The following is a 19,426-nucleotide window of genomic DNA, read 5'->3' as shown; positions in this document are numbered from 1 at the left end:
TTAAGAGATACCGGAAGGCAAAAAAAGATCATGCCAAAAAGAACCTTCATGATATTAGAAAAAGGTGAAAAGTACTTTCGATGTGGAAATTAAAAATAAACTGTGGAAAGGATCTTTAAATAGGATGTTCTCAAGAGGGAATGGAGAATGCTTCGGTGCTGCTTGTATGTCCACAGTTGGTATTTCCACCCCAAAATGCAGAAAATGTCTTCATAATGTGAATGCAAAATGATATATGTCGGGAACATGTTTACCAATTTATTGGACGTGTCTAGCATGCATAATGGCAATGGATCACCTTCCCCACATTTCACCTAAGAAAACAGGGTGAGAGACCTGGGTCTGTGTCATGGTATGAATTAAAGGTCTCCAGTAAATGCACTCCAAAGATTAAATCATTTTAAATTGCTTTTGGCCCCGAAACAGATTTGGCTGCCACACTACTACTGACAATGAAGACTTTTTGTTTGTTTGTTTGTTTGTTTGTTCTCATTTCACAGCTGAACTTATGCATTCCTACCTTACAAAGTTCTATCCAGTTCAGGCAGCTAACTCATGAAAATGCATGATTATCAGAGTAAACAGTTAGTGATATTAGTAGATCAATGTATATTTGTTTCCTGTTAATACCCAAAGATACAACCCTAGCTTAGGAGACAAGCAAAATGAGTATGTTCAGTAATATTAGTCTATATAAGATTATCTTAAGAAGCTAGGCCATTGTCATTAGTCATGATAAGAATGTCTCCTAGGATATGCAAGTCAAAAGAAAGTTTATGTGGCAGAATTATGTAAGGAAACTTACAATAGTGCCTGCCCACAAACCATGCAATTTGGAAACAGCCAAGAAACAAAACCATAGAGAAGGAGAGATAAATACAACATGTATTAGGGGTTATTATGCAACTACAAAGGTTCAATATGACCCTGGAAATATAGCAAAAAATAGTTATGGAAAAGAAGCTATTTCTTATGCTCAGTAGCTAATTTTCAAACATATGTACCTGTATTTGAAACTTTGAGCATTTCACACATTTTTCTGTATCTGAAAAAAAAATGGATCCAGACTGATATTGTGTATCAATATAGCTGAAAACAGTCAATAAAAAGGTAGCCAAAAGCAAAGTTCAATATGAATTCTAAAAAAGGATATTATTCTGGTTGCTGATAAAACACTTCTGATAAAATACTTTGCTCATATTGGAAAAGAATAATTTACTGTTCAATTTTCCTAGAAAGGATGAAAGATCTATAAGATGATTTCATAAAATGTTTGATTAAATAAAAGCTAGATTAAAGTGTCTAGGTCAAACTGTAAATATAATTAGAAACTTTAGAAATAATATATAACTCCATTTTGAGAATATATATATATTTCAATATTTAACAGTTAATTATATGTTTTCCATATAATTTATGATAAAAACATTGTATATTTTCATTTTAAAATGTTCAAGGGCATTGGATCTATGAAAACAACACATATATTTTAATTCTCTATTCTGGAAAATTAAGAAATGCATACTCTTCAGGATAAATGTATTTAATACAAAGTGACACAAGAAAAATACATCAAATTTCCTTATTCATGGGAATATAAGATTAAAAAGGAATACCTGAACATATTGATATGATTTGAAGAGGAAGAAAGGTTAAGATTAGAGTGGTAGTATGAAAGTTCATATATCCCAGTCCATAATCCATATATCATGATTTGAATACATATTGAATGTATAACACAAATACATCTTCCCATTTGTGGGCATTCGACTGGGACTACCACATTTTATGTATATTTAAAGAAAACAAAATGAGAGTGCAAGAGGCAGATTTCAATTATATGCAATAGACTTCGCGAATATATGACCAAAACAGAATCAGTTAATCATAATAGTTTAAATGTTGGGTGTAACCATGATAAAGTCTAATTTATACTGAAGATAGAATATTTATAAATATTTAACCCAAATCAACATACATAATACCAAATTTCAAAATGCATGCCTTTTGCATTTTGTTTTTTTATTTTTTAACTTACTGCTTTATAAGTTCTCTTTTGTCCAGCATGTTTCCGAATTTGTTCTCCATTTGGCCCTGTTTCCACATGCATCGAATAGATGATGTCAAAGAAATCTTCAACCACAGCTACCCGCCGCAAAGACAGCTTCTCATCCACCCCTACACCATCCTGGAAACAAAACCAAAAAAAAAAAAAGGACAGAAAGTTAACACATAAAGTGAATAAAATGAAAACATTTTGATAAACTGAACCAAACCAAATCATCCAGCTAGGAAACTTACAAAAACTGTGAGTGAATATTGTATTGCATCATTTCATACACTGTTTACATATAGAACTTTAAGAAACATGAAAAAAGATATTTGGCATAATGATCATGCTTACCCATAAATAACATCTTTTAAGTTTTATAATGACTCATTTGTAGCCATCAGCATAACTTCCTTAAATTATTCCAAAATATATTTTAAGGCTCAGTAATTTTTATTAAAATAATTTCATTCTAGATATTTATTGATTCATCCAATCAATATTTATTGAGTTGCTAGGTACTGGAAGCCATTATTAGAGAAAGAAAAGAAATAATATAGGATCTCTATCCTTAAACATCATATAATCTGGGAAAGAAAATGCATCTACTATGCTATCAGGTTGGACTAAGAGACGATAATTGTTCAAGGTTAAAAATGAAAGCTATAGAAATTATCTAGGTGTGAACTTTGGATTCTCCACTCAGAAATTCTATGTCTTGTGCAAATCATTTAAACTTTCCTAAATTTCAGTCTTCTCAAATTTCAGTTTTCTCAATTGGCAGAGATAGTAGAGCTCACTTCACAGAATTGTCAGAATTAAATGTGATAACTTAGGTAAAGGATGTGACCCAACAGTTGGCATATAGTGAACACTTGACAAATGGTGACTCTTGTCATTTTGACGATCATGATAAAAATATAAGCATACAAGCAACATACCATAGGCGTTCAAATAATAAAGATATCACCTCTGGCTGAAGTAGCTTCTTGGAAGAAATAGAATTTGACATGGGTGGAGATACACACTAGGTCTAAGCCACGATGGGCTGAGGGGAAGTGTAGCAAAGAGACAAACACTCCCATAGATGACAGAAAATAAGAAATGTATAAGAAAAGAATAAGAAATTGGAAATTGGATGAAAAAGAAATTTACTCTTTCAGGAACGGTTTTCCTGTTTGCAAACACAGACATGCACGCACGTGCATACACACAATGTTCTTATTTGGACCCTGAGGCATAAGCTGAAGTAATGTGACATAGCCATTAATGTTGGTAGACCACATAAGAGGGTGATTAATCTGAGCAAAATCATTATGCAGTCAATGAGTCAAATGGTGAAAGCCTCTTTGAACAGTAGTTCCAGCAGACTGAGCTCACTGCAAAACTCAAAACAAATCACATGGTCCTTTTTCTTAGTTTGACTTTGGTTTTTGGTTTTTTTTATTTGTTTTTTGTTTTTCTGATGTATAATAGGTCTCAGAAGCAGCAATGTCTGAGGCTGTATATTCAAATAGCCATATATACATATATATGTATATCTATATTTAAATAACTACACATATATTCAGATAAATATATATAGTCAAATATTTATGAGTTGTCCGTAAGGTCAAACTGTGTGGTATCTCATCTCTGTTAAATCTGAAGCACTTCCTCTCAATTACCTATGATGCATATGATTCGTCATTAGGTTTTAGACCTTTCTCACAACTCTCCTTTAACATTTTGCAGCATCTCTTCTATACTGGGCCCCGCAGATAATCCCTTATTGCCTCATGATGCAAGACCAGTATGTAGCGAAACCACGGAGAAGCTGCATGAAGCATGGCTATGACTAGCCCGAAAAACTGTTGTAGCTTAGTGTACAGTACCTGGGAAACACCATTTCAGATGCCTACCCCTCCGTATCCCCAGCTACCCCCTACTCCTCAGAGATCATCCACTGTTTCTAGCCTAGAAATCCAAATTCTAACTCGACCCACAGGCAAAAACCAACCACAAAATTTTGGCTTCTTTTTTCCTGTTCATAAAACTTTTACAGTTCCCTCTCAGTTCCTTTGCTGGGTAACCAGAAATATAGCAATGTCCTACAGTTAATAAACTATGAGTGATGGGGGAATCACAGCCCATTTATTCATTCCTTCAACAAGTATACCAGAAAGACCAAGTACAGCCAAGCCCTAGTAGCTGAGGTGCTCAAGTTACCAAGGTCAGCTGACTTCACAAAAGCAAAATAGGACAATATATTCAAAGTGTTGAACCTAAAAAAACAAACAAACAAAAAGCCCACGAAAAACAACAACAAAAACAACAAAAACTGCTAAAAAAGAGTTTTATATCCAGAAAAACAACTTTTCCAAAATTAAGGTGAGGTAAAGACATTCCCAGATAAACAAAATAGAGAAGTCAATGATCGTAGACAAGAGAAATTTATTCCCTCATAGTCCTGGAAGCCAGAAGTTGAAATTCAGAGATGTTGGCAGAGCCGCACTCCTGGAAGCTCTAGGGAAGAATCCATTCTTTGCCTCTTCCAGGTTCCGAGTTGCTAGAACTGCATAGCTTGAGGCCATCTCCTGCTGCCTCCTCCTCTGTGGTGTATCTCCCCTGTGTGTGTGTGTGTGTGTGTGTGTGTGTGTGTGTGTGTGTGTCTGTGTGTCTGTGTGCGCATGCGCGTGCACGTGTGTTTCACGCCTATGCACTGTGCTCTCTCTCTCTCAGGACACATCTTATCTGAAAGCATTTAAACCCCAACCAGATAATCTAAACTAATCTCTTCACTCAATATCCTTAACTTAATTACATCTACAGACTCTTTCTAAACAAAGTAACATTTACAAATTCCAGGGATTGGGACTTGAAATCTTTTTTTTTTCTTTTTTTTTTTTTTTTTCTTGGAGGGAGAGAGAGATGCACACAAATGGGGTGGGGTGTGAGGAAGGTGAGGAGGATTTGAGAGATAGAGAATCTTAGGCTCCTCATCCAGAGCGGAGCCCAAACCACTGCTCTCCATCTCACAATCCAGATCACCATCTGAGCTGAAATCAAGAGTCAGACTCTTAACCAACTAAGCCACCCAGGCACCCCAGAACTTGAAATCCATCGTTAGACGGCCATTATTTAACTACATGTAGTAATGAATTATGTACAAAAGGTACAAATTATGCTATGAGAACATACATTGGAAGTGCTTCACTATGGGTGGTTAACAGTCAATATTCTTTCAAGAAATCATAAGTTCAGAGTTAATCAAGATAATATTGAAATCACATACACTGGGGAAGGGAACTCATCTATTATCCTTCTGTCCTATAGACTTGCTTACTTGCAATTGTAATTAAGCTCAATTCACATCCACACTCTTATTGAAACTCCAAAATGCCTTCAGGGGTTGGGCCTACAATGTAAGTGAGCTAAGTATTTGTGGTAAGAAAATAAGGAGTAATGAAGCCCTTCAGACATGGGAGAAATATATTCAATGAGCTTGGAGTTTGACATAACTTCAAATACCATGGGGCACCCGGGTGGCTCAGTGGGTTAAGCCTCTACCTTTGGCTCAGGTCATGATCTCAGGGTTCTGAGATTGGCCCACTTGGGGCTCCCTGCTCAGCAGGAGTCTGCTTCTCCTCACTCTCCCAATGCCTCTCCCCTTCTGCTCATGCTTCTCTCTCTCTCAAAAAAAGAGAAGAAAACAAAACAAAACTTTAAAAAACATACTTCTGGTACCATAAAAACAAAGACATTTCACAAACAGACACGTTATAGTGGAAATGTTGAATGCCAAAGACAAAATCTCAAAAGCAACAAGAGGTAAATAACTTATCAACCTTTGAGGAGACCCCAATAACAATTCCATGCTTGTAGACATGCTTTATAATAAAGAGTAAAAAGAAGTTTTCCAGGATAAAAGTAAGAGGCAAGTGACATCAAGTAGTAATCCAAATCCAAACGCAAATACTAAGAACTTCAGTAAAGGCAGGTAAGGATAAATAAATAAACAACTAAAAAAGTAAAGCAAAGCAAGCCAAATACAATATAATTATTTGTTTATTCTTTTTTTTAAAGATAATAATTGAGTCATTTTTATTTACTGTTTTCTTTATTAATTGACAATCCTTCCTCAGTTACAAAAAATAGTAGACTATGTGTTCCAAGAGCTGGGCCAGAGCCATATCCTGAAGGCGGAAAATGAACATATAACAGGTACACTGCCATAAGGGAAAATATACATGGTAGAAGTTGTATCCTGTTACCATTACTGATGATAAGATCAATTTAACCATCTCAAACATGGGATTCTCATTTTTGCCAAGCAACACTTTAAGGGATTTTCAAATGTTTTCTTTAAATCTCCATCATCATCTTTCGAGGTGAGAACACTAATACTCAGAAGTTATGCAACCTTCCCAAAGACTCACAGTGATTACTAAGGCTGAGTAACATAGAGTTTTTTCAAAAGAAAGAAAATCCTATTTATCCTAAGAATATACTTGGACATATCCCACACAGATATAACTGCCAGTTATTTTGGTATACCAAGGATTCCACAAAATCCTTTTTAACCCACAGTGGGTGCTGTAATAATATACATTTCCAATGAGACATAGAAAGATATGTAATTACAATACTAGAGAACGAGAAAGATTGAAGATTATTTAAATGTTCACCTTGAATACTGATTCTTTGGGAACTGACTGATTTAAAAGGCAACTGACTAAAATAATATGTAAATAACTGTATTACTGGTATAATAACATACATAAATGAAATATATTTGACAATGACTGCACAACAGAGGCACTAACAAAGCTATACTGGAGTTTGGAGTAAAGAAATAACAGAATGATAACTCAAATCCACAGGTAGAAAGAAAGAGAACCAAATAAGAGGTTAACATTAAAAACTCTCTAAATGGGGTGCCTGGGTGGCTCAGTGGGTTAAGCCTCTGCCTTCGGCTCAGGTCATGATCCCAGGGTCCTGGGATCGAGCCCCACATCAGGCTCTCTGCTCAGCGGGGAGCCTGCTTCCCCCTCTCTCTCTCCGCCTGCCTCTCTGCCTACTTGTGATCTCTCTGTTAAATAAATAAATAAAATCTTTAAAAAAAAATAAGTAAAATAAAAAAATAAAAACTCTATAAATATATGCTTTCCTACTTTCTTCTCTTAGCTCTTTGAAAGACATAATATTATATAAGTAATTATCACACTATAATATGGTTAGATGATTGAGCTATCTGGATATTACAAGTATAAATCATAGAATTAAAAGTGAGAAAACTGAGCTCTTTAAAAGTAAAGTTTAATACTGGATTATAACTAAATCAGTATATATCTGAAGTAGATTCTGGTAAGTTAAAACATATATTGTAATTCCCAAAGTAACCCCCTAAATTTAAAAGTATATAATTTTAAATCATTAAAGGAATTAAGATTTTACAAGAGAAAATATGCACTTAATAGAAAAAAAGCCAATAAAAGAAAACTAAAAGAAAAAAGACATATACAGGTAATAAAGCAAAATCACCAATATAAATGCAATCACATCAATAACACTAAACACAAATGGACTAAGGAATCCAAAGATGCAGATAAGTGGTGCTAGGGTGGCTCAGTCAGTTAAGTATCTAACTCTTGGTTTTGGCTCAGGTCATGATCTCAGGGTTGTGAGATGGGAGATGAGTCTGCTTGAGATTTCCTCTCTCCCTCTCCCTCTGTCTCTCCCCTCCACACACCCCCCACGCTCACACACTCTTTAATTAATTAATTAATTAATTAATTAATTTTAAAAATCTTTAAAAAGATGCAGATAGGATGGAAGGTGAAAAGCTACATTATGCAATTAAGAACAACAACAACAACAACAACAACAAGAGCTGGAATAGCTATATTAGTATTAGAGAACAGAGTTTAAACAAACCAACAACAAATGTTACTAACAACAAAGAGGAAAATTTCATAATAATAAAAGGGTTAATTTTCCAGCAAGATATAATAATTATATATGCACCAAAACCCAAAATTCCAAGTAACATGTGCACACCCACATATTGTTTAAGCAAAAACTGACAAAATAAACAGGAGAAATCAGCAATAATAGAGACTTCAAAACTCCATTTTCAAAAATAGGATAACAAGGGAGAATATGATCAAGAAAAAGAAGACTGAACAGCACTATAAAAAATAAACCTAACAGACATACATAGGACATCCCACACAACAGAAACAGAACATTGTCCATGACAGACCATATCTCAGTATAAAAGAGGTCTCAATAAGATGTAAAGGATTGAAATATGTTTTATATGTTTTCTGATCAAAATGGAATTAAATTACAAATCAGTGACAGAAGGAAACCAGGGAAATCACAAAGATGAAGAAATTAACACACTTCTCAAAACCAATGTGTCAGAGGAGTCAAAAGGAAACTTAAATTATACTTTGAGATGAACAGAAACAGAAACACAAAATGTCATAGCAGTATTTCAAGAAAATTTATAACTGCAAATGTGTTTTTTTAAAAAATAAGATAACTATCTTTCCACCTTAAATGACTAGGGGAAAAAAGTAAACTAAAACCAAGCGGAAGGGGGGAAATATTTTTAAAGAGGAGAAATAAATTAAATAGAGAATAGAAAACAATGGACAAAATCAGCAAAACCAAAATACAATTTTTGAAAATATATTTTTAAAAGACAAAACTTCAGCTGTATTGGCCAAGAATAAAAGAGAGAAGACATAAATTACTAAAACCAGGAATGAAAGAAGGAACATCACTACTGATCTTATAAAAAAAGGTTGTAAGAAATAGTATAGACAACTCTATGATAAATTAGAAAACTATATAAAGTGAACAATTTCTAGAAAGACACAAAGTATTGAAATTGACTGAAAAAAATGGAAAGTTTGAATATGTCTACCACAAGTAAAAGAGACAAAATTAGGGGCGCCTGGGTGGCTCAGTGGGTTAAGCCTCTGCCTTCGGCTCAGGTCATGATCTCAGGGTCCTGGGATCGAACCCCGCATCGGGCTCTCTGCTCAGCAGGGAGCTTGCTTCCCCCTTCTCTCTGCCTGCTTCTCTGCCTACTTGTGATCTCTCTCTCTGTCAAATAAATAAAATAAAATCTTTAAAAAAAAAAGAGAGAGACAAAATTAGTAACTTAAAAAAATTCTTACAAAGAAAAGCCTGGGCTCAAAGGGTTTCACTGGACCGACATGCAAGAATGAAGGCCAATTTATCACTAACTCTTCAGGAAAAAAAAAAATGACACATTTTTCAAATCATTCTATAAAGCCAGAATCACCCATATACCAAAACCAAATGTATTACAAGAAAAGAAAACTATGGGGGCGCCTGGGTGGCTCAGTGGGTTAAAGTTGCTGCCTTCGGCTCAGGTCGTGATCCCAGCGTCCTGGGATCAAGCCCTGCATCGGGCTCTCTGCTCAGCAGGGAGCCTGCTTCCTCCCTTCTCTCTCTGCCTGCCTCTCTGCCTACTTGTGATCTGTCTGTCAAATAAATAAATAAAATCTTAAAAAAAAAAAAGAAAAGAAAACTATGGACCAATATATTTTATGAATATAGATGTAAAAACTTCAATATACTAGCAAAACAAATCTAATAATATATATATGCAAATTATTATGTACCATTACCAAGTAAGATAATCCCAGGTATGCAAGGTTGATTTAAAATATAAAAATTAATTCATGTAATATAGCATATTAAAGAATAATGTACAAAAAGCATATAATCACCTCAATAGTTGCAGAAAAAGCATTAGACAAAAGCCAACATACTTTCCTTAGAAAAACTCTTAGTGAACTAGAAATAGAATGTTCTCAATGCAATAAAGGGCATCTACAAAAGCCTCATAACTAACAAGTATTTAATGATGAAAGATTGAATGCTTTCCCCCTAAGGACAGGAGCAAAAGAAGAATGTCTGCTCTAGCCACTACTATTTAACATTTTACTGGAAGTACTAGCCAGGGGAATCAGGGGTTTAAGAAAAAAAAAAAAAAAAAAAAAGGAAGAAAATACACCTAGATTGAAAAGGAGGAAGAAAAACTACCTCTGTAGAAGACATGATCTTTTATGTAGAAAATTCTATTAAAATACTCCAAACAACTATTAGAACTAACAAGTGAGGTCAGCAAAGTTAAGGCCCAGAATCAGTAACAAAAAACAATTGTATTTCTTTTCATTAGCAACAAAAAAATTCAAAAATGAATTTAGAAAAATAATTTCATTTACAATGATACAAGGGTGCCTGGTGGGTCAGTCAGCTAAGTGTCTGACTCTTGATTTCGTCTCAGATCATGATCTCAGGGTCATCTAATGGAGCCCCATTTGGGGCTCCATGCTGGGCATGAAGCCTGCTTAAGATTCTCTCTCTCCCTTTTCCTCTGCCTCTCCTTACCCTCCCTGTTCAAGCTCTCTTTCTCCCCCACCCCCATATATATAATAAATTAGAATACAAGGTATGAATTTAGATATAAAGTTAACAAAAGAAGTACAAGGCTTGTACATGAAAGCTACAAAACATTGTCAAAAAAAACATTTTTAATGGTCTAAATAAATGGAAAGATATCCTATGTTCACAGACCAGAGGATTAATATTGTTAAGATGGTAATATTCCAAAAACTTATTTGCAAAATCAATGTAATCCCTATTTAAAAATTCTAGTTAGCTTTTTTGCAGAAATTGACAAGTTAAAATTCATATGTAAATGCAAGGTGCTCAGAAGAGCCAAAATAATCTTTTAAAAGAAGAAATTTGGAGGTCTCATATGTCTTGATTTCAAAACTTACTATAAATTTTACATAATAGGCAGCATGGTACTAGGCATGAGAATAGATATATAGATCAATAACATAGAACTGAGATTCCAGAGATAAACCCTTACACTTATTTTCAATTCATTTTCAACATGAGTGTAAGACAATGCAGTGGGGAAAAAATAATCTTTTCAATAAATGGTACTGGGACAACTGGATACCCACATGCAAAAGAATGAAGTAGACTCCTTAACTCCCACCATACATAAAAATTAAGTCAAAATGCATCATAGATCTAAATGTAGAAGGTAAAACTTAAAATTTAAGAACACAGGAGTAAATGTTTTCAACCTTGGGTGAGGCAAGGCCCTCTCAGTTATAAAACCCAAAGCAAAAGTAACAAAAGACAAATTAATTGAACTACATTAAAATAAAATATTTTGTTGCAAATCATACCATCAAAAAAAAAATGAAATACCAATCCTCAGAAATGGGAGAAAACATTTAAAAATCATATGTCCAATAAGGGGTTAATATCCAAAATATATAAAGAAACATTCAACTCAATAGCTAAAAAAAAAATTATCCAATTAAAAATAGGTAAAAGATCTGAATCTGTATTTTCCCAAAGGAGATACCCATGAAACTGTGCACAACATCACTAACCATCAGGTAAATACAAATCAAAACCACAATGAGATATCACTTCATACCTGTCAGAATGGCTATTATCAAAAGGACAAGAAATTAAAAGCGTCAGTAAGCACATGGAGAAAAGGGAACACTTCCTTGCATACTGCTGGGAGGAATATAAACTGGTGCAGAACATGAAAAACGGTACCGAGATTCCTGAAAAATTTAAAATAGAACTACCCTATGATCCAGCAATTTCACTCCTGGACTCATACAAAGGAAATAAAATCACTAACTCGAAAAGATACATGCACCCCCATTTTCATTGTGGCTTTATGTACAATAGCTAAAACATAAGAGAAACTTAAGTATCTTTTGATGAATGAATGGATAAAGAAAATGTGGTCATATGTATACATGCCACATTTTGTGTTACCATGTAATTGTGCTATTATGTGCACGTGTCCACACACACGTACATACTGGAATATTATTCAGCCACAAAAAGGAAGGAAATCTTCCCACTTGCAACAGTGTGGATGGACCTTGAGGGCATTATGCTAAGAGAAATAAGACAGAGAAAGACAAATACCACAGGATTTCACTTATACGTGGAATCTTAAAAAGCAAGTATACAAATAAAAAGAAAAAACTCACAGAGAAAGAGATTGGTGGTTGCCACAGTCAGGAGGTAGGGAGAGGATAAAATGGACAAATGTTGGCAAAAGTGTGAAGCTAGAAACTTCTAGTTATAAAATAAATAAATCCTGGGGATGTAATATATGGCATAGCTACTGTAGGTAAAAATACTGTATTACATACTTGAAATTGCTAAGATCTTAGAGGGTATAAGTACAAACCTAAAAAAGATTTGTAACTGTGGTTGTGCATGTTAACTAGACATATAGCTATGATCAAATGATCATAGTAAATAAAATCTTTTTAAAAAAAATACAACTACATAAAATAAATTTTACAAAATACAGCAGCATATTCATTACAGCCAAAAAAGTAAAAACAATTAAAATACCCCTGAACTGAGTATGCAAATAAAATGGTATAACCATACAAAGGAATATTATGCTGTCATAAAAAAGGGATAAAGTATTGATTCATGCTATTACATGGATGAAACTTCAAGACATAAAGCTAAGTGAAAGAAGCCAAACACATAAAAAGCCACAGACTGTTTCTTTTTATTTGAAATGTCCAGAAAAGGCAAGTTTATGGATATAAAGTAGGTGACTGGATGTTCTGGACTAAAGAGAGCTGTATGGTGATTGGCTGCTAATGGACACAAAGTGGCTTTTAGAAGAGACAAAAATGTTCTAAATTTAGATGATGGTGATGGTTTTAAATCCTGTATATACACTAAAACATTAAATTGTGCTCTTTACATGGGATGAATTGCATGGTGTGTGTTATACCTCTAAAAAGCCATTAAAATATGTGGTCTCTGAAAGTTTGGGATTTTAATCTCTTTTTCATTTTATTTTATTATTTTTAAATATGCATTTTAAAATTTTTAAACATTTTTTATAATTTTTTATTTTTTATTAACATACAATGTATTATTAGCCCCAGGGGTATAGGTCTGTGAATCGCCAGGTTTACATACTTCACAGCACTCACCATAGCACATACCTTCTCCAATGTGCATAACCCAACCACCCTCTCCCTACCCGCCTCCCCCCGACAACCCATAGTTTGTTCTGTGAGATTGAGTCTCTTATGATTTGTCTCCCTCCCGATCCCATCTTGTTTCATTTATTCCTTTCCTACTCCCCAAACCCCTCACGTTGCCTCTCAACTTCCTCATATCAGGGAGATCATATGCTAATTGCCTTTCTCCGATTGACTTATTTCACTAAGCATAATACCCTCTAGTTCCATCCACATTGTCACAAATGGCAAGATTTCATTTCTTTTGATGGCTGCATAGTATTCCATTGTATAAACATACACATCTTTATCCATTCATCTGTTGATGGACATCCAGGTTCTTTCCATAGTTTCGCTATTGTGGACATTGCTGCTATAAACATTCGGGTGCACATGCCCCTTTAGATCACTACATTTGTATCTTCAGGGTAAATACCCAGTAATGCAATTGCTGGGTCATAGGGTAGTTCTATTTTCAACTTTTTGAGGAACCTCCATGCTGTTTTCCAGAGTGGTTGCACCAGCTTGCATTCCCACCAACAGTGTAGGAGAGTTCCTCTTTCTCTGCATCCTCTCCAGCATCTGTCATTTCCTGACTTGTTAATTATAGCCATTCTGACTGGTGGGAGGTGGTATCTCACTGGTTTTTTCTTTTAATTTCTTTTCAGTGTTCCAGAACCATTGTGGTTTTGATTTGTATTGCCCTGATGCTGAGTGATGTGGAACACTTTTTCATGTGTCTGTTGGCCATCTGGATATCTCCTTTGCAAAAATGTCTGTTCATGTCCTCTGTCCATTTCTTGATTGGATTATTTGTTCTTTGGGTGTTGAGTTTGATAAGTTCATTATAGATTTTGGATACTAGCCCTTTATCTGATATGTCATTTGCAAATATCTTCTCCCATTCTGTTAGTTGTATTTTGGTTTTGTTGACTGTTTCCTTTGCTGTGCAGAAGCTTTTGATCTTGATGAAGTCCCAATCACTCATTTTTGCCCTTGCTTCCCTTGCCTTTGGCGATGTTTCTAAGAAGAAGTTGCTGTGGCTGAGGTCGAAGAGGTTGCTGCCTGTGTTCTCCTCAAGGATTTTGATGGATTCCTTTTCTCACATTGAGGTCCTTCATCCATTTTGAGTCTATTTTTGTGTGTGGTATAAGGAAATGGTCCAGTTTCATTCTTCTGCATATGGCTGTCTAATTTTCCCAATACCATTTGTTGAAGAGACTGTCTTTTTTCCATCGGACATTCTTTCCTGCTTTGTCAAAGATTAGTTGACCATAGAGTTGAGGGTTAAACAGTTTTTGAGTATGACTGACACACTATGACATTAGTTTCAGGGAGACAACACGGTGATTCAACTTCTCCACATTACACTGTGCTTACCGCAAGTGTAGCTCCCACCTGTCACAATACAACCCTATTACAGTATCCCTGACAATATTCCCTGTGCTGGACCTTTTATTCCTGTGATTTATTCATTCCATAACTGGAAGTGCATATCTCCTACTCCCCTTTACCCATTTTGCCCATCTCTCTAACCCCCTTCCTTTAGTCAACCACCAGTTTGTTCTCCATATTTATAAGTCTGATTCTGCCTTTTGTTTTTATATTCATTTGTTTTGTTTTATGGATTTCACATGAGTGAAATTATATGATATCTGTCCTCAGTCTGACTTATTTCACTTAACACAATACCATCTATTACCATTTGTGACAACAGAGATTTTAATTTCAAAGATGCAAAAAAAAACCCAACAACAACAAAAAAGGGGTTCTTACAATTCATTTCTAACAGTCCACAAACCCATAAACGTGAAGTGGAAATGGGAGGGGCTCAGTCAGCAAGGCTTATAGTGATGTGTTGGTATATGTTTACCAAAAGACATAAGATTTTTATAAATTTTAATAATAGAAAGTTGTGTAGCATACAACATAGGAACAATAGCAAAATAGGTAATATTTTTATTGTAAATTCCATATAGACAACTAATTCTCACAGAATGCTTTCATTGACTTGTGTTGAATTCTTGTTCCACAAACAAGCCTCTTATTTTAATTGAACTAGCATAGGTCAAATGGAATTTCATTACAGACTTCTTCCTAATAAGTTTTCTTGTAATTTAATATGGTATGTATTCTACTGTTGTTCTATTTCTCCCCTGTATAATTTTATTAAACTGAACTTTCATTCAGTTTCAGCACTATGACAATAAACAAAACAATAAACCCAGTTCTGATCTGTGGTATTTGCTGATTTTTGTGGTGTAAGTTCTCCCATCAAGGCATACTTCAAGATACAATGGGAGGTCACTGAGCCCAGAATTAGGAAGAGATGCACAACAGTGTACCAGTATGTGGTTATTTTCACCATACTGATATTATAGACCAGAAAAACCACCTCAAGAAGATGAATAATAAGAAAATAATTCAGCAGTGATACATTTCGAGTATCTATAAACCCTTAAATAAATAACTTAATAAGTCTCTATCATTTGATTTTTCATAATACTTGTTTCACAAATGGCTTACAAAATTCCTGAAAATTTAATGATGAGCTCTCTTAAGCTACTACAAACAAGCCCCAGAATACTACTGTTTTTATGTCATTCAGGATGAGTGAATGACGTATTTAATGAATTAAGTGAATATTTTATAGTGTAGTTCTTGTTCCTGTAGTCAATCATTGACATAAAAAGGCTTAGATAACAGGAATTCACAAGACTAACTGACCTCACATAACACTTCAGGGTGCTAGAAAGCATAGCTACTATTAGAAAAATTTTATATTAAAGCTAATATGGTAGCAAAACTAATCAAATTTGTAAATTGAGTATGGGATGGCAAGTCTGTGCTCAAAAAAATTGGTTAATTTAATGCCCTCAGTGTATTATATTAACACACTAAAATGATATTGAAGGAAGATAATAATTAAGCTCAAAAATGAATCACCCTTACTTCACTTCCTGCTGTCTTACTAATTGCCCATTGGTGGGATGATACATACACACATAAAAATTGAAGGCAAACATGTGAAATTGATAAATGAGAGACACAAAGCTTAGAGATACTAACATTATTATAGTGAAATCAAAATGTCATTATGTTAAAAGACGATCATAAAGTTTTACATGTTTCTTCTTGGCCATACAGGACCTATATAAAATACACTATTCCTAAGTTTCAAATTCAACTTCTTCTGAAATTCCTCGTTTCCAGTTACACTACAAAGCTAAATAAGAACTGATGAAAACAGAAACAGAACCATTGAGGGGTAAATCTTTCTCTTGCAATCCTTCTTGACTCCCATACTCCCAATCTCCTGGGGAGATTGTACGTTCTTGTAGCATTACTAAGCTATGGTAAGTTACAGATAGACATTGACACTAGAATGTTACTCAAGCAAATTCATATAATTTGTGAGAATTTTCTACTCAATTAAAAATGGTTTGAAAATCAAATTTTTGATACATCAAATATAACATCTTCTGAAATAATCTTCATTTGAATTATATTACACAAGTCAAACTAAGGCCAATAGAACACATTTACTGTCAAGGAATCAATGAGTGAAAACCGTTATCACCTTTCTTTCCTCAGTATAGTTGTTATCAAACAGATAGCTGGCAAAATTATCATGATAAACTAGTTGATGTATAGCAATTTCAGTGAAATATCTAGAATTAAAAGCAGTGTGAAGGACTGCCGACTTATAAACAACAAATAACATAATAAAAAAGGGATAGTGAAATAAATATAAATTTCCAATGTTCAATATTCAAGAGTCCTAAACTTAAGAATTTATAGAGACCACCTATAAATAATCAAATTTTGCCGATACTTTCAATGCGCTACCTAAACTGAAAGGTACCCTTGCTCCTACTCTATTCACTTGTCTCCATAAGCTCACTTTGCATTGGCAAGTCCTTTGTTTTGTGCTGAGATAAAGCAATGGGGGATGGAAGAAGAGGAAGATTCAGCCTGTGAAGAAGGAAATGTACCCCAAACTCAGCTCATCTTACTGTAACTACCTAAGGGCAATGCCTTGGAATATAATTCTGCGAGAGAAATTTAATCAGAAAGCCCAGGAGTGAGACAGTACAAAGAAATATAAGGTGTCGGCAAAGCTTAAGAAATTACCTCTACTATGTGCAAGATACCGTGATAGGTTACTTTGGCTAATTAAAGAGAAAAACTTATGTTTCCCTTCCTGAAGGAGCTTGTAGTCTACCATGAGTTTAGATGAGTATGCCAAAGAGCTTGTAATAAGTAGAGCATGGTAACTTCAACATGCCCTAAAACTGGTTCTCAGTCTTGGCTGCACATTGAAATCTTCTGGTGAACTTCAAATTTCCAACACTGAGGTCCTTTCTCCAGAGAATGTGATGGGATAGGTCAGGGGTGCAACGGGGCATGGGATTTTTTCACTCTCCCCCAGTGATACTGAGCCAAGGTAGAGGAACCAGGAGAGGGGTTAGTTACAGAGAAGAATGATACAGAATGATGGGGTAGACCAAAGGTGGTCGTGCATGTCAGACTCAGTTAACGTGGTCTTTAACACACAGTTGGAAACCATTCAATGGTTTTTCAACATGAGAATTCAAATGAATGTGACTCCACACACAGACTCCCAAACCCCCGCCCCCAAAAGAGGGAAAAGTAAAAAGTAAAATGAAAGGGAAAAATCATGGGTAGGTGAAGTATGAAGGAAAAGCTACAAGGCTGAGGTCGGTGCGGGAGGCAGGGGTGGATTGAGCTGGTGCTGCCCATGAGGCTCTCTCTGTGCTCAGGCAGTCCCCCCTAGTGTGCAAGGACAACCCTTCACCCTCGTAGCAATTCTTCTCTAGGTCCAGACACTGTAACTATTCCCAGTTTACAAAGGAAACCAGCCCTGGAGATTGTAACTTTCTCCCATGGGTAGGTTGTACCAAGATACAAACCCAAGGCTCCAGAGCGCAAGCAGGTATCCCCTATGAATAGGAAACAGACATGAAAATACACATTTCTGCTTTCATTCAAGCAGAATATGCTAATTTTCAAAGTGGTCATCTGCAGCTCTCTAAACTCTCTTTTTCACCTTTGAGGGAAGATCCTGCTGTTTGGCCCTCAGTGCTTCAGTTCCTACATAAATTTAAAAACAAACAACAACAAATATCTGGTAAAGTAAATAATTTGGAAGAAATCTTCAGCTGAAAAAAAAAGTCTTCAATCCTACGTATTTATTATTGAAGAAAAGCACTCTAATTTTCTGTAAAATCATATGCTTGGAGACCAAATTGGAATTTTTAACCTGCAGCATTCTTTAACATCTTCTAAAGTGTTTGCGTTACTGACCATATTTTTCAAAAGAAAAAAAAGGACAACTTGTAGAATTTCATACAGATAATATTTGGGGGAGAAGAAGAAAGAGCACAAAGTAAAAGTAGCATAAAGAGAAAGATGTAGTATTTCAACGCAAAGCACTTCACCCAAAAAATATGTTTCTGTGACAGGCAAATCCACACAAAATTTATTAATTTGGGGCCAGCAATTCATTTGCAAAAAACAGAGAAAATGTAATTCCACTTCTTTCCAAAATTGATGATTTATTCAAGAAAACAGTATTGAATTCCAAGTTTATGTTTCTTCAATGAGAAGATAATTACAATTATTTATGGAGAATATTCATCCTGTCTTCGGCACAAACAAAAGTCCAAGTTACTAGGAGGCCAATCCCTGCCAGCACACAGAAGCCTGGAAAAACACTGCTTTGCCATATGTTCAGATGCTGGCAAAATGAACTTTCCTTGTCAGATACTGTCTTACAGTAGTGACTTTTCAGCACTTCCCTGACACACTGTTGTTGCCCTTGCCATACAAATAACTTTTGATTCTGCTATACTGATGAACCAGTACCAGCAGAATTATTTAGGCTGCATGTTTCTCTGCTTTTAATATTTCACTGCACTAACATCATTAATGGTTTATGCAGTAACCAAGACAAAGATTAAAAACTAAATTTCTCCCCTTGAAAACCAATTTGTTCATATAAATTTAGAGTTCATCTAAAGGCTGAATCGCTTGTGCCTTTTTGGTCGTCAACATGGATGATTGAGGACTTGGTCGTGAACGGGAAATGCAACGGCACCTTCTTACATTTTCCCTTGACTAGCAGGCGTAATCTTTACTTAACACTGGTAAATCCCTTTGGTTCCTTTAGTACTAACAACCAGAGCAAGGCAAATAAAAATGAGTTTTAGAGATACTAATATTCATTACAAACTTGATAAAAAAATTAATAGATCTAAGATACACGGTGTTCATGGCCAATAGC

The 19,426-nt window shown here is 35.0% G+C and overlaps 1 protein-coding gene across 5 annotated transcripts in view; it reads right to left on the bottom strand.

Moving 5' to 3' along the window:
- The window catches only part of NOL4 (nucleolar protein 4), a gene marked incomplete at both ends in the record, with an annotated part of 415,641 nt that overhangs the window by 319,646 nt on the left and 76,569 nt on the right, over positions 1-19,426 (bottom strand). For 4 of the 5 annotated variants that reach the window (XM_080821654.1, XM_080821655.1, XM_080821657.1 and 1 more), the window contains one exon: positions 2,039-2,188. In XM_080821654.1, the coding sequence (XP_080677780.1) occupies positions 2,039-2,188 (150 nt within the window). Of the gene's footprint in view, positions 1-1,004; positions 1,068-2,038; positions 2,189-19,426 lie in introns of all 5 variants that reach the window. The other variant, XM_080821656.1, reaches the window with a different exon arrangement.

The sequence above is a fragment of the Martes martes genome (assembly GCF_963455335.1).
Source record: "Martes martes genome assembly, chromosome: 13".
NCBI classification, from domain to species: Eukaryota; Metazoa; Chordata; class Mammalia; order Carnivora; family Mustelidae; genus Martes; species Martes martes.
The sequence above is the reverse complement of the archived record's forward strand: the minus strand, read 5'-3'. Positions and strand labels throughout refer to the sequence as shown.